The sequence below is a fragment of the Microtus pennsylvanicus genome, chromosome 8, assembly GCF_037038515.1.
Source record: "Microtus pennsylvanicus isolate mMicPen1 chromosome 8, mMicPen1.hap1, whole genome shotgun sequence".
Classification (NCBI taxonomy): domain Eukaryota; kingdom Metazoa; phylum Chordata; class Mammalia; order Rodentia; family Cricetidae; genus Microtus; species Microtus pennsylvanicus.
Genome location: NC_134586.1, coordinates 101,659,784 through 101,675,305, shown reverse-complemented (window position 1 = coordinate 101,675,305; position 15,522 = coordinate 101,659,784). Strand labels below are relative to the sequence as shown.

General features: G+C 46.2%; 1 protein-coding gene and 1 non-coding gene across 2 annotated transcripts in view; both read right to left on the bottom strand.

Annotated features, from left to right (window-relative positions):
- Positions 1–15,522, bottom strand: part of Eipr1 (EARP complex and GARP complex interacting protein 1) — a 123,609-nt gene that overhangs the window by 35,085 nt on the left and 73,002 nt on the right. Inside the window, exon 4 of the mRNA XM_075984130.1 lies at positions 14,967–15,123. Coding sequence (XP_075840245.1) covers positions 14,967–15,123 — 157 coding nt within the window. The remainder of the gene's footprint in view (positions 1–14,966; positions 15,124–15,522) is intronic.
- On the bottom strand, positions 7,872–7,944 carry Trnae-cuc (transfer RNA glutamic acid (anticodon CUC)). The gene has a single exon. It is a non-coding gene; the product is annotated as a tRNA-Glu (tRNA).

The window sequence follows — 15,522 nt, the reverse complement described above, 5'->3', positions numbered from 1 at the left end:
GGCATCATTGGGCAACCTCTGTTTCTTCTTAAAATATATCCTGGACAACCTCCTAGATCCAATAAATACACTTCTATCCAGAGGCTCCACTGAAGTCAGTATACAAATTTCTGTAATTTTTAACATTTTTAAATTCTTATTATATCTGTATGGGTGTTTTGCCTACATGTATGTCTGTGTACCACATGAGTGCCTGGTAATCAGAAGCCAGAAACGAGCATCAGATTCCCTGGAACTAGAGTTACAGGTGGTTGTGAGCCACCAGGTGGGTATTGGGAATCAAACCCAGGTCCTCTGCAAGAACAGTAAATATTCTTAACCACTGATTCATCTCTCCAGTCCCAGGATTTCTGTGACTTTAAAATCTGGTTACTACTACATGATGGTTCTGGGATTTTTTTTCAATTGTTCACACAACTGATTCATGATAAAGCAGTAGGTATCTGGAAGATAAACTTTTTAGCACATGCTGAAGGCCAGTTCTTGGGACTGCAATGTCCAGTTTGTCAAATGTGGCTGCAGTTCTTCCCACAACGGTGTATTTCCATTTTTGGTCATAAATGTGACCCTGGCCACTGTGTTAAGAACTCCCAATTCCCCTAAAAGTTTATTTGTTGCTTTGATTTGCATTTCCTTGACAATGAGGTGTCTGTACATCCTGAAAAGCATGAGGGGCTGCTTGCAGTTGTCCTGTGACCTTGTTCTTTATGACCCATCTCTAAAAGGCAGCCTTCACAGAAGCACTTGCTGACGTGTGAGGACTCATTCTTTATCAGTGTTTCACTGGGATAAATTCTCAGTGAGCAGGGACCTGAGGGGGTGAAGAATTACAGGACCAGAGAATCACTAGTCTTTCTTTTAGAACACAATCAAATCTATTCGACTGGAAAATAAACTGTAACAATGCTCACGACATTAAGTAAAATCCACAGTTTGTTCAGCAAAAATTAGAAAACCTCAAAGTCAGGAGTCACTGCATCAAATAGCCTGAGCTGGTGTCATCAAGCCTCCCCCATGAGGGCTGGATGGTGAACAACACCATGAGCAGTGTGGCTTCTGGACCAGCAGAGCTCTCCCTGATGTATAAAAGCACTTACAGGAGATGCAGGCAGAACTTTGGCAGGCACAATGTAATAAAACTTTATTTACGGGAGGGCCCCAGTGAGTGGGAGGCGAATGCTGGCTGCATCATTGCCAGAGCAAAGAGATTAGCAGGACCACATGGCTCTTCATTGGCTCATGTGACTCAGCATGAATACCCAAAGTCACCCACTTAATGTCCCTTCATGCTGCCACTCTGTGCCAAACATGTGGGCACCCTCCTCATCACTGACCTTGTTGCTATCTTTAGAACAGGCATGGAGCCCTCAGAATGGTGGCAACACTTCCTGTTCCACTCAGGACAACCACTGGGAGGAGAGAGCACACCACGACGGTCTTGGTGTCGGGCCACACCGACACTCTTCTGATTAGACCACAGAATACCCACCTAGGAGTTCAGAGGAAATCAAAATGGCCCAGGCTTTCACCAAGACAGCCCAGGGAAGGTCGGCCGGCACCCTGACATGGGAGAGACAGAATGCCCACCCTGTTCATCCCATGTCCTCAGATTCTAACTACAAGCACAGTCTCCAACCCTGTCTGACGAGCATCTGCATTCACAGCCCCGCAGCTCCCGGATGCCACGAAAGCCTCTTCTCGCACCCTGCCCTTGATTCACAGCACCCTCACTTCCAACAAAAGGACAAAAGGCCACCTCCCCTGGGTGAAGACCCACACGTCTCTAGTCAAAAGTCATGTGTTGGAGGAGAGAGTGCAGGTCATGGGATTTAGCAGGCTACAGGTGGAAAATAATCATAGGGGAAAAAAAGCTTTCTTTTCCCAAAACACTGAGTGAGGAATTTCAATGACATCATTTTTTTTTTATGAAACTGAAAGTCACAAATGATTTCCATTAGCAAGTTAAAGGCTGAGATGCAAACCTGCAAGAAAAAAAAATCCCCCTGAAAGAGTATACTGAGAACTGAGGAATACATCAGCATGGTGGTGCACACCTTTAACCCAGCACTCAGGAGGCAAAGGGCAGGAAGATCGTGGTGAGTTTTAGGCCAGCCTGGGCTATACAGTAGGCTCTAGGTCAGTAGGTCAGCCTAGTCTGCATAGTGGTGAGCTGCTGGTCAGCCTGTGCTCCAGAGTTAGTTCCAGGTCAGCCAGAGCTACCCTGTGAAACAATGCCTTTAAAATACACACATATTTTGCCTGGTTGGTGACCATGTACCTACTACTGATGCCAGAATCCTTTAACTGCAGCCTCTTGGGAAGCTAAGGCAGGAGGGCCATGAGTTCAAGGCCTGCTTGAGCAAGGCTGGGATCTGGCTCAGTGGTACGGTACCTGGCCGACATGTGTTCTCTTCCCTATACAGAGTCAGGGAATTGAGCAAGGGATTACACATGGTATCAGCTCAGTGCTTCAGCTTTGGCTCTTTCTTCCTGTGCTGATGGTAGCGGCAGCAAATCTTGGTCACCAGAGGCATCCTTTGAAAACTCACATGCACCAACAACCAAGGAACACTGTGCCTTTCTGGAACCTCAAAGGTAGCTGCAATGGACTGAGCTCTTAGGTTCTCACCTTACAACTATCTGACTTTCCTGTTCAGAGCCCACCACCGGGAAACCCTTGGGGTCCCTCAACTGATGTCCTCAGGTAGGGCTCAAAGCCGACTGGTTGTGTCAGCTCCAGACATGGCAAAGTTGAACAAGTGTCCTGATGACTTCAGAGTTTTAGGGTGTGGATCATAGCAAGATGAGGAAACTGACAGAAAAGTAACATGAATTCTTCCTCCAGGCAATCACTCCTTACCCATTAGAACGAGAACTAAATGTTGACAGTACTAGGGTTTCACCTTAATGTACAGGGCTTGAGATGAAGAGCACCTCTCCTAACCATGACCCACAGCTGCCTCCTGTGCACTACAGGAAGGCTGGAGTCTCAACACCACCTGCTCACCAGGAACCTTATGTTAAAACCCAGCAGAAGCATGTGTGCCTTGTAATCAGTGTTCCAGCCATTTCTACCCAGAGTGTTAGCTGAAGAGGAATCACCACGGCCATGGCAACCATCAACTCAGGGACTGGGGTCCTGGACTAACCAGAAAAGAGAAAGGGAGGGAGCACCAGCATCCATCTCTGCTTCCTGACCCTCATTCCTGACACCACAGCTGCAAACTGTTCTTGTGCCTTCCCTGACCACACTCTCAGATAAAGAGCCAAAACAAACCCTTCCTTTCCTAGGTTTCTGCCGTCAGATATTTTTGCCAGTTACTACAACTCCACTTATAGAAAAACACCATAGAGACTGATTCTAAGGGAAAGTAACCAGCAGAGTCTAGACACTTAGCTCTCGGCTCTGAAAAGTACAGACACTTAGCTATGTTCTGCTCTCCTGTGCATCTGGAGTCCTGGAACAGAGTGACTTTCACAGCACTTGGCTTAAGATCTCTAGAAGGTAGTCATCCACCCTAAGTCATATAGGTGCCAACCCATGGTCCCAGGTGCCCCAGGGTTATACTGACTGTGCAACTATTGGCTCACTAGTTAATCTTTTAAATGAGAGTTGGAGGAAGCAACCAACCAGCAAGATTAAGGAAGTTCCTAGATGTTTCCTTCTAGGACAAGTCCAAAGTAGGATTAAAGACCAGGGAGGAGAGATCAGGGATGTTGTAAGAAGAAATGACATGAAAACCACCAGTGAGATATGATAGTATACATAAGTGACCCCAAAAATTCTACCAAAGAACTCCTACAGCTGATAAACACCTTTAGTAATGTGGCAGGATACAAGATCAACTCCAAAAAATCAGTTGCCTTCCTATACACTAAGGATAAGGAAGCAGAGAGGGAAATCAGAGAAGCATCTCCTTTCACGATAGCCACAAATAGCATAAAATATCTTGGGGTAACTCTAACCAAGGAAGTGAAAGATCTATTTATCAAGAACTATAAGTCTTTGAAGAAAGAAATTGAAGAAGACACCAGAAAATGGAAGGACCTCCCTTGCTCTTGGATTGGGAGGATCAACATAGTAAAACTGGCAATTCTACCAAAAGCAATCTATAGATTCAATGCAATCCCCATCAAAATCCCATCAAAATTCTTCACAGATCTGGAGAAGACAATAAACAACTTTATATGGAAAAACAAAAAACCCAGGATAGCCAAAACAATCTTATACAATAAAGGATTGTCTGGAGGCATTACCATCCCTGACTTCAAACTCTATTACAGAGCTACAGTATTGAAAACAGCTTGGTATTGGCATAAAAACAGAGAAGTCGACCAATGGAATCGAACAGAAGACCCTGACTTTAACCCACAAACATATGAACACCTGATTTTCGATAAAGGAGCTAAAAGTATACAATGGAAAAAAAGAGAGCATCTTCAACAAATTGTGCTGGCAAAACTGGATGTCAACCTGTAGAAGAATGAAAATAGATCCATATCTATCACCATGCACAAAACTCAAGTCCAAATGGATTAAAGACCTCAATATCAGTCTGAACACACTTAACCTGATAGAAGAGAAAGTGGGAAGTACTCTACAGCACATGGGCACAGGAGACCACTTCCTACGTATAACCCCAGCAGCACAGACACTAAGGGCATCCTGAGGCTGAGAAGCTTCTGTAAAGCAAAGGACACTGTCACTAAGACAAAAAGGCAACCCACTTACTGGGAGAAGATTTTCACCAACCCCACAACTGACAAAGGTCTGATCTCCAAAATATATAAAGAAATCAAGAAACTAGACCGTAAAAGGCTAATCAACCCAATTATAAAATGGGGCACTGAACTGAACAGAGAATTCTCAACAGAAGAACTTCAAATGGCCAAAAGACACTTAAGGTCATGCTCAACTTCCCTAGCGATCAGGGAAATGCAAATCAAGACAACTTTAAGATACCATCTTACACCTGTCAGAATGGCTAAAATCAAAAACACCAATGATAGCCTTTGCTGGAGAGGTTGTGGAGAAAGGGGGACACTCACCCATTGCTGGTGGGAATGCAAACTTGTGCAACCACTCTGGAAAGCAGTGTTTCGGTTTCTCAGGAAATTCGGAATCAACCTACCCCTGGATCCAGCAATACCACTCTTGGGAATATACCCAAGAGAGGCCCTATCATACAACAAAAGTATATGCTCAACTATGTTCATGGCAGCATTGTGTGTAATAGCCAGAACCTGGAAACAACCTAGATGCCCTTCAACGGAAGAATGGATGAAGAAAGTATGGAATATATACATATTAGAGTATTACTCAGCAGTAAAAAACAAGGACTTCTTGAATTTTGCATACAAATGGATGGAAATAGAAAACACTATCCTGAGTGAGGTAAGCCAGACCCAAAAAGAGGAACATGGGATGTACTCACTCATATTTGGTTTCTAGCCATAAATAAAGGACATTGAGCTTATAATTCATGTTCCTAGAGAAGCTAAATAAGAAGGTGAATCCAAAGACAAACACATAGGCATCCTCATGAATATTAACCTTCATCACGCGATGAAAGGAGACAGAGACAGAGACCTACACTGGAGCACTGGACAGAAATCTCAAGGTCCAAATCAGGAGCAGAAGGAGACGAAGCACGAGCAAGGAACTCAGGACCGCGAGGGGTACACCCACAAACTGAGACAATGGGGATGTTCTATCGGGAACTCACCAAGGCCAGCTGGCCTGGGTCTGAAAAAGCATGGGATAAATCCGGACTAGCTTAGCGGACAATGAGGAATACTGAGAACTCAAGAACAATTGCAGTGGGTTTTTGATCCTACTGCAAGTACTGGCTTTGGGGGAGCCTAGGCAGTTTGGATGCTCACCTTAAGAGACCTGGATAGAGGTGGGCGGTCCTTGGGCTTCCCACAGGTCAGGGAACCCTGATTGCTCTTCGAACAGATGAGGGAGGGGGACTTGATTGGGGGAGGGGGAGGGAAATGGGAGGCGGTTGCGGGGAGGAGGCAGAAATCCTTAATAAATAAATAAATTAAAAAAAAATATATATATATATAAAAAAAAAGAAAAGGTCGATGAGTATGCAAAAATGAATTTCAACAAAAATAAAGACTCACTAAATGATTAAAAAAAAAGAAGAAGAAAAGAAAACCATAAGCGACCATACACAAGTTCCACCTCATCCAAGCCAAGGATAGAGCAGCTTCCTGTTGCCACTATCACAGCCCCAGCCCCTAAAAACTAAGCCATTTTGAAGTCGGGCTTCTTGGAATCTCTGACAGTAGACTCCCAGAAAACCCTGTCATCATTGTGAGAGACTTCAACATTGTAAGAACTTTTGCCAGCTCACCATTAGAATCTATAGGCAAAGCAAACACAGCACCACACAGGTGACACATAGAATGTAAACAAAGGAAAGCTGCCATCAGACAAGTATAGGCAGGGCAACCAGACTAGGAGAATTCTGGGAAGAGAAAAGGCAGAGTCAGTCACCAGCCAGATGCAGAGAAAGGAAGATGTGACTGCTTTACTGATAAAAGGTACCAAGCCTAATAAAAAAAAAAAAAAAAAAGGTACCAAGCCACATGGCTAAACACAGACAAGAATTATGGGTTAATTTAAGTTGTAAGAGCTAATTAATAATAAGCCTGAGCTAATAGGCCAAACAGTTTATAATTACTATAAGCCTCTATGTGTTTCTTTGGGACTGAATGGCTGTGGAACCAGGAGGGTCAGAAACTTCTGTCTACAGACAAGACATGTTCCAAGTACAAACCAAAACCCTGAGTCCCTTCCTTCAGAAAACCTTGATTCCTACAATTCACATGCAGAAGGCAGACACCTCATGGAGAACACACCCTGCTCCCACAAGCTTTCCTTCTGCTGTGGTCACTGCATGGGACTTCACTGGGAGGATGTGTAAGTGAGGAGTGGTTCCTCCATGATCCCCAGTGACTGCATGAGCCCAGAGTGGGCCCTTCCAGACACACCCCTGTTGATGAGCCCTAACTCTTACTTTCCAGTTGTCTTTTACACTATGGCATGCACTCACAAAAGACACAGGCTGAATGGATTTTAGCTCCTTGCAGACAGCATGGAGCTGCAACCTTGGGCAAGGCTATCAGAGCCTCCACATAGCTGCACCACCAATGATCTTTACCCATAGCCATTGCCTCTGTTGCTGTTTTATAGGTAACCTCCCTCAGGTCATCACTGTTTATGACTGCTGTAGTCCACAAAAGACAATAAAAATGAAAATTCCGTCTTCTTGTGTATCATCACCATGAAACAGTACTATAAATAGGGAAACAGCCTATGGTTCCTGCCATCCTTTCCACTCCAAAAGAAGTTTTATTATTTTCTGTTCATAAAAATCACCCACTTGTTATCACATTCTACCAAGGAACGAGGACATAAACAATATTAAAAAGTCAAGAATTCAATACAGCACGGCCAGCAGGAGTGTGCTCTGCCCCTATAGAACCATGGTGCAAAAAGCACAAACAGGGTTGACTGAGCATGAACCCAATAACATTACAGCTGAGGTCCTTTGAGAACATCAACAAGGGCCACAGGAGCAGGATGATGGCTCTAATTCATCAGGTTTCATGTTCAAACAAAAAAGACACTGTTGTAGGAATTCCTACCGCCAGTAGCCTTTAAGTTACCTGCCCACTTGGGCGTGGCCTCTTATACTATTTATGCCGATATAAAACACGTGTCCAGCCTCTTTGCTGTTCTCTGTTCCAGCAGAGGATATTGATTTGTGAGTCTACCCCTAAATATATTACCTCTATTATTCTCAAGTTATTCTGAGTTAGTGTGGGATTTCTTTCAAGCATCCTTCTTCATCTGGTGCCCAACGTGGGACTCGAACCCATCACCCTGAGATTGAGAGTCTCATGTTCTACCGACTGAGCTAGCCAGGTGGCCAGGACAAACAAGCAGCCTGCCTCCTACAAGACACTTTCTTTTAAGCATGTGAACCCAAAACTAATGGTTCTCCATTAGCACCTAGGGAAGGGACAATGCCACGGCCACCAGAAAACTCTCAAAGCAACCCCAACACAACTGAAATCTGCAATCACCATGCATGCCCCTCCTCACTTCCCTTGATTGTCAAGAAAGAGAAGTGGAGGGCAGTGCAGCTAACGGGGGTAGAATAGTCCATGCAGGTCCCACTGCAGGAGAAGTGGTAGCCACAGCTGCCAGGTTTTCCACATGTTACTTACTGAGTAGGGAAAGGCAAAAAATGTGTCTATGCAAGACAACTCTTTTAAAAATAATATTTCATCCCATGCTTTTTCAGACCCAGGCCAGCTGGCCTTGTTGAGTTCCCGATAGAACATCCCCATTGTCTCAGTGTGTGGGTGCACCCCTCGCAATCCTGAGTTCCTTGCTCGTGCTCCCTCTCCTTCTGCTCCTGATTTGGACCTTGAGATTTCTGTCCGGTGCTCCAATGTGGGTCTCTGTCTTTGTCTCCTTTCATCGCCTGATGAAAAAGCATGGGATAAATCCAGACTAGCTGAACATAGCGGACAATGAGGAATACTGATAACTCAAGAACAATCGCAGTGGGTTTTTGATCCTACTGCACGTACTGGCTTTGGGGGAGCCTAGGCAGTTTGGATGCTCACCTTAGGAGACCTGGATAGAGGTAGGCGGTCCTTGGGCTTCCCACAGGTCAGAGAACCCTGATTGCTCTTTGAGCAGATGAGGGAGGGTGACTTGATCGGGGGAGGGGGAGGGAAATGGGAGGCGGTTGCGGGGAGGAGGCAGAAATCCTTAATAAATAAATAAATTTTAAAAAAATAATAATATTTCATAATAAATTCAATGTAATAAACTCTTTCCTTGGATCACAGAACAGTGTTCCCACAGCACACAGATCTGGTTAATAAACCTCACACAAGTGCTATAAAGACTGAAAAAGCAGTTTTGGGAGCCACATGAGAAAGTCAACAAGCCCTTTTGATCTGTCTGCAGAGGTGCAGGGCCTTTATGCTGTGACATGAGGAACACTTCCAGTGACAGAATTGTGTTGATATGCTGCCTGGGAACTCTCTGACAGGTGAGCATGTAACTTTTGACACCAGGTGACTTGGTTATTAAAAGTCTGTTTATTCTGACATCTCACTGGGACAAACTTATGGCTCCATCAACCAAAAAAATCCACTTGTAGGCAGACAGAAAGCCAAGGGCAAACACAGCCTGGAGGTGAGGGGAAGGTGGTTTTGTCAGACATTTTCTTCCCTTCTGGAGTGTAACATCCAGTTAACAGCTCAAGTAAAACTCCACAGCATAAACACCCAGCTCAAGAGAGAAACGCCTTCTACCAGCCAAAGATGACCGGAGACTGAGTGTAGCAGGGAAACCCTCTCCCATCAACCATGCGAGAGCAAAGGGGAGCTGTACACTGAGTGTGGGCACACAAACTCTCCACACCGACCCCCAGGTGCACTGCTGCCTGGGGTGGAGGAAGGCGGAGGGGTGGACAGAGCATGAGGGCTCTGTGCTACAGCCTGTTCTTCAGCTACCTGAGGGCTGAACGAGCAGAGCTGGCTTTGGGTCATCTTAATATAGGGAATTCAAAATCTACACCAGCCCTGGAGCCTGCCTTGAGAGTCCCTGCATCTTTATGAGGCCACGGATGCCCAACACTCCCCTTGCAGGAGTCTACCTAAGATCCAGAGAGAACACAGCAAGCCCATGGGATGCTCTCCTGCCTTCTAAGGACACACTACACAACTCCAAAGATGCTTGTTCCCAGGTCTCAGCAAGTTCAAAGGTAGCTTTTAAATTACAGTAATTTTGAAATAAAGAACAAACTGATATTGGGATGCCCCCGATCATCCAGGTGAGCACTTCTGTCTTCTCATCTCTCACTTCCTCAGTGTCAGGAGTGCCAGCTACAGGGAAATATCCTACACACAGGATCATCATACCTTTAGGTTTAAAATTCTTACTGGATCTCAAGTTTCAATAACAGAACTTCAAAACCATTGGCGGCCGCATCAAAGGCAACACGGCCCTAGGAGCTCATCTTCCTGTGTATACAGGAAGACACAGTGGCAAGAGGCACGGGTGAGCTGGACAGAGGGACTTCACCAGACACCAGGTCTGCGGGAGACAGACGCTTGGATTTCTAGATAACAAGACTGACAAACGAAATTCTGCCATTTACAAGCTGCCCAGCCTGCAGCACTTGGTGGCAACATCCGGAATGGACTAGCTTCCTCCTCTCCACAGAGCACAATGTATACTCTCTGTTTCCTCCAATGTTCACACTCAGTTCAGAAAACAACCAATAAAAACATACTCTTAAAACACTTTACATATATAATGAAAACAAGAACTAAAGTTTGGGGAGAATATGAATCTCTCTTTGATGTGAACAATAACCTATACTTTCTACACTGTATTGCAGACTTCTGTACTGTGACTCTTCCTGGGAAAAACTGTCTGTACACTGCATTTTAATATCTAACTTTTCTAACACTCATCTGGGGCAAGGACAATGACACATTCCTTTGACAGTGGTTACTGAGGAAACACCAACGGATTTCAGACTGTCCTCTGGCATTGCAGAGCTGTACTTTTCCTGCACAAGGCGCACAGCGCTCTAAAGAACAAGTGTGATACTGGTAAGTAGTTGGGAATCAGCTCATGAGCATCTGCTTATGAACTGCAGTGACACTGGGGTGACTCTTCTAACAACGTGGTCAATCTATCAATTGCCTGCAGTGATCACTGACTAACCTCTGAAAGCCTCAGGTGCGCTCCCTTCCCTCAAGCAGCTGTGCAGGACTTAGGACAACTATCAACTCACTCTTCACAATATTCACCCTATGCCGATGCCCACTGTTCCTCACATAAACCAAAAGAAGAGAAGGAAAGAGATGCAGGGCCAGGTCTTCTACGCCTGACAAACACTCTGGATCCCCTCCCTCTTCTCTCAACACCACTCCTGCCCTTTACTTCCTAATCACCATCTTGCTATGCACACCAGTCCTCCCAGGTGTCCTGCATGCTCGGCCTGGCTGGCATTTCAGTGTGATATTTACTCTATCTGTATGGGAGGGTGCTTCTTCTTCAGCAGCTGGCTCAGGAAGCAGGGGTCAGTTAGCTGTGCAATGCCAGTCACTCAGAATGCTACCAGAAAAAAAAAGCTTGCATGGAGTTGCACGCTTAATACTGATACCTACATGATTCAGATCCTGGATGCAAGAGTTGAGAAGATGCCACAGTGGGCTGCACTTATCCTTCACATCTCCAAAGCTTCTGACAGCTAACAAAGCAATCTCCTATGAAGGAGATCTTCATCACTCAAGGGAGTGCTTTACAGGACTACTCCAAGGGGTGCACACATGACATGGTGAGTTTTATATTGTTCTGGCATTTCAGCTGTTGACCAAAGTGCTCACTACCAAGTGGCTGGAGGCCTCTTGATCATCTAAAGGAGATGAGAAGGGCAGAATGACCCTGGTGTGGCCAATCATAAACTCATGGTGATGCTGCTGCATTATATGACTCTTGGAAAGTCATCACCTCTGTCCTTTCTCACAAGCTGAGATCCAGAAAACCACCCTTTTATTGGGATCCCTAAAGATGATGGGGTACACCAGGTGGGCAGATACCCAATGCTAGAAGCATTCAAGCATGGTGGTCCAGAGTTAATGCATCCACTCCACACTAAAATATCACATAAGCATCAGTCTATTCGCCTACTGAAGGAGAACTACATGGAACATACAAGGCAGAATTTCAGAGTGATCATCCTTAAGCTGGGGAGATGGTTCAGTGTGTAAGAGCACTGGCTGCTCCTGCAGATGACTCAAACTCTATTCTTAGAACCGCACAGTGGCTCACACCATCTGCAACTCCAGTTTCTGTGAGTCCTCTTCTGCCCTCTTCCTGTGGACACCAGGCACACATGTGGTACAAAGACATATGTGCAGGCAAAATACTCAACACACTAAATCATGAATAATAAGTAAGTAGATATTCCTCGTCTACTCTTAAAGGGTAAAAGTGTGTAATGAACTCGGAAATGTGATGCTGCTGGTCACCTCTTCTGGTCTCCATTCCCACACTAGTGACAAGGTAGAATTCTGCTCATTATACTATGTAGATCCCTGCTATCCGAATGCAGCTGCACACAGTCTGATATTTCAGTGTGTGACACACTAAAAATGGTCAAAATGGTTCTCTGCCTCCTCCAGGGCAACAGCAAGCCACCTATGAATCTTAATGGGGACAAGAAACATTCTAGAAAAGGTAGTGGGGCCTCCCCTAAAGCCTATCGTGTTGTATCTGCTTTCCACTGGAAGATGCGAGTGCATTGGAAGTCTATTCTGATGAGGTTAAAATTCCCAACACCTGAAACAACAGCCAGACCCCAGGTGATGATAGATGCTGATGTTCACGTGGCTGGGAGGCAAACAGGCTTCTGCCACAAATCCAGCAGTCCTCGAAGAAGTCAGCAGACCTCTGCACTATGCTTCACTTCCCAGGCTGCAGAACACTGGCAGGGCCTCTCACGGATCGGTGGAGAAAGGACACTGACTCCCTGGCTGTTTCAGACACGTGCAATGATTCATACCCAGCCTCTGAGTCCAGTGCTGTCCATGGTGCTGAAGGCACAGCCTTATCCCTGGCTAAGCACAGAGCATGAGAAGAACATGAATGTAAGCAGGGGCAGAGAACACTGGCTGAAATTGGTTGCTGGGAAGAAGACAGTATAGAAGTGACGATGCCATGTCATGGGGAGAGTGGAGCACAGGACCTCTCAGGAGCGGAGGCAGAGCCAGAAAGTTACTAGCAACAGTTACTAGTCACCTGACAACTCCATTAAGCTCAGCATGGAGCCTGTCCCAGTGCAGAGAAAATGGGGGCTTAGGGACATTATCAGCCCTCATTGCCTTACTATAAAAGTCACTGTTTTTCAAGTAAGTACCATGCTTCCATGTCAAAGTCCTGCCACATAACTTTCAGTAACTCTAAAATCGCATTTCCATTCAAAGAGTTTGCTTCCAATGATGGGGTACTGGGAATGGAACTCCCACACATAGTCACAGCCTTGTGAAACCCCCAGGGATAGTACAGTCACAAGTGTTCTACAAATCATGCAGATACCATAGGAATCCAAGAAAGAAGGGTGTACAGAGTTCCCAGGACATTCCTACAACAGCTGGTGGATCTATAATTACTTTAAAGTAGGACTCAAAACAAGCAAACGTGAAAAAAAATGCACAACACACTGGAACACTAAGAAGCTGAGATACTCTGGACAATAACAGCAAGGTCACAACCAAGAGCACTCCAGTTGAATCTGAGGACAGTCACCAACATGAGCCACACAGACCAATCAGCCTTTGTAGAGTGCACACAGGCAGAGGGCACCTGAGCAGGCATGCTGATGCCCATCTCCTACAGTGCACACAGCTGTGGCATGCCCTTCTGATGGTGTGTGACAAGAGTACCAGCATGCTGGTAGTCAAGGGAGCAACCTTTAGGGCCCTCACTCTCAGGCAAGCTGGGAACCGTCTGGATAGGACTATCCTCTAAGCAATGGCTTACCTGCCATGGGATCCTCGGTCTGCCCTCCATTGCTGCTGTGCTTCTGGACGCATGCATATACCTGGCACCCATGGCCACACACCGAGGCCTGTGTAATCAGGGAACGCTATCACTGTGTGACATGAACTCTGCGAGACTCTACTTAGGCAGTGGAGTGACAGCGCAGAAGTGCTCACTCCTGCAGCTCAAGGACTCTTTGGTTTCCCTTCGCCTGGGAGACTGGGGTGGCATCCACACTTAGAGCTCCTCTGGATAAGCAAGTGGCCAGTGACCAAGAAGAAACATAGCAGCCATGAAAACCAATTCCCTGGGGCTAGCATTGAAGCCACCAGAGCCCCACACAGCTTGACTGTGGCTGATAGTGACAGACTGGTCCCACAAAGACCAGTTCCAAGTGATACCTCCAGGTGAGTCCCTCTGTGGTTCTCTAACAAACAGGACTCGCTGCTTCATGTTGAGACACAGTACACATTCATGACAGGTCCAGGGTATGATACAGCCCATCCTGTCATGGGAGGGAGACTATTAAGTTCTAGGTCTCCCCTAGGGACCATGACTCCTCAAGGCCAGGTCTCTTGACACTCACCCATCATCCTTGGAGCCTGGCAGGGTAGCTACCTAATATACTTTGCTGGATTGAATTTAATCAGGCGAGCTGACTGACTGCAGAGCATCCGTGCCTCCTTACAGGCATGCACATGCACACACAGGCACACATGCGCATGGGCACTGACACGGGAGTGTACGATGTCAAGTAAAGCAACAATTCTCACTGGGAACAGCCATAGCAGCATCATGCCATGAAGTCTGAAGCCATGGTGTCTCAATTCTATCACATCAGCCACTGGCCACTGTGTGGAGGCCCTGGGTAGATAAAGCCAACTTCTAACCACACAGACAGAGACTGCCCAGGAGCCCCATGAGTGATAGTCACAGTTCTTCATCTCTGTACATGCCACAGTATTGATAAGAAACCAAAGGAAAGGACAGAGACATGGAGGGACCTGGGGATGTCACCTGGCACACCCTTCCCTCCTCAGGAGCCCACAGGAAGAGTAACCTGCATGCTTTCAAGCTGAGGTGGTAGGTGATTGTTAAATGTTTCATCTAATATCCAGTCAGGTGATTTGGAAAAGGGAAATGGTGGGACATGTGCTCTTCCCCACAGCTGGGTGGAGGGATTCTGCAACCATAGGTAACCTAGGAAACACCTGGACTAGAAGTGACAGCCAAGGACAAACATCTAAGAGAAAGAGTATCGGAAGTGGGGAGCAAAGTGGGAGAAACTCGAAGAAGTAGAGGGAACTGTACACACACAGCACCTGAGCAGCCTCCAGGTTTCTTCCCGTGTATGAAATATGTAGCATCCTACCAGGCTACGTTGCCATGGGCCCCGTTGTCAAGGTGACAGAGCAACTCCAGGGTCTGCGCAGTGCTTGCAGGGTCGTCGGGGGACTCGTGGCTACCGGATTCTAATTCCTTGGGCATCCTCCACACAGCTGCACACGCCTGGACTCGACTGTCTGAAGCTAAGCAAAAGGAAAAATGTCAGCAGGGCTCAGCCCCATATACACTCAACACTTACACATGTCTGCAAACAGGGCACATTGCTCCCTAAAATACTAACGTGCAGGCAGCAGAGTCAGTCCAACCTGAGCAGCCAGCCGAGCAAGGCAGAGTCAACATCAGCAACAGGGAGCCCACCATTCCTGGTTTATAAACCATCATTCTGCTTTAGAGAATTTAACCTCCTCGAATAAAGTTTCACCCTGTTCTTTGACAGTGGGTTTTAAGAAAGGAACAAGATGGGGACACTGCCATAACTGCCAGGCCCATGCTTGGGGACTATACTCACAGCTTCATGAGATCATAAACAGATGTCAAACACTGAGATGTTCTTCATTAGTCAAATGTTCTGTCTCAGTTTG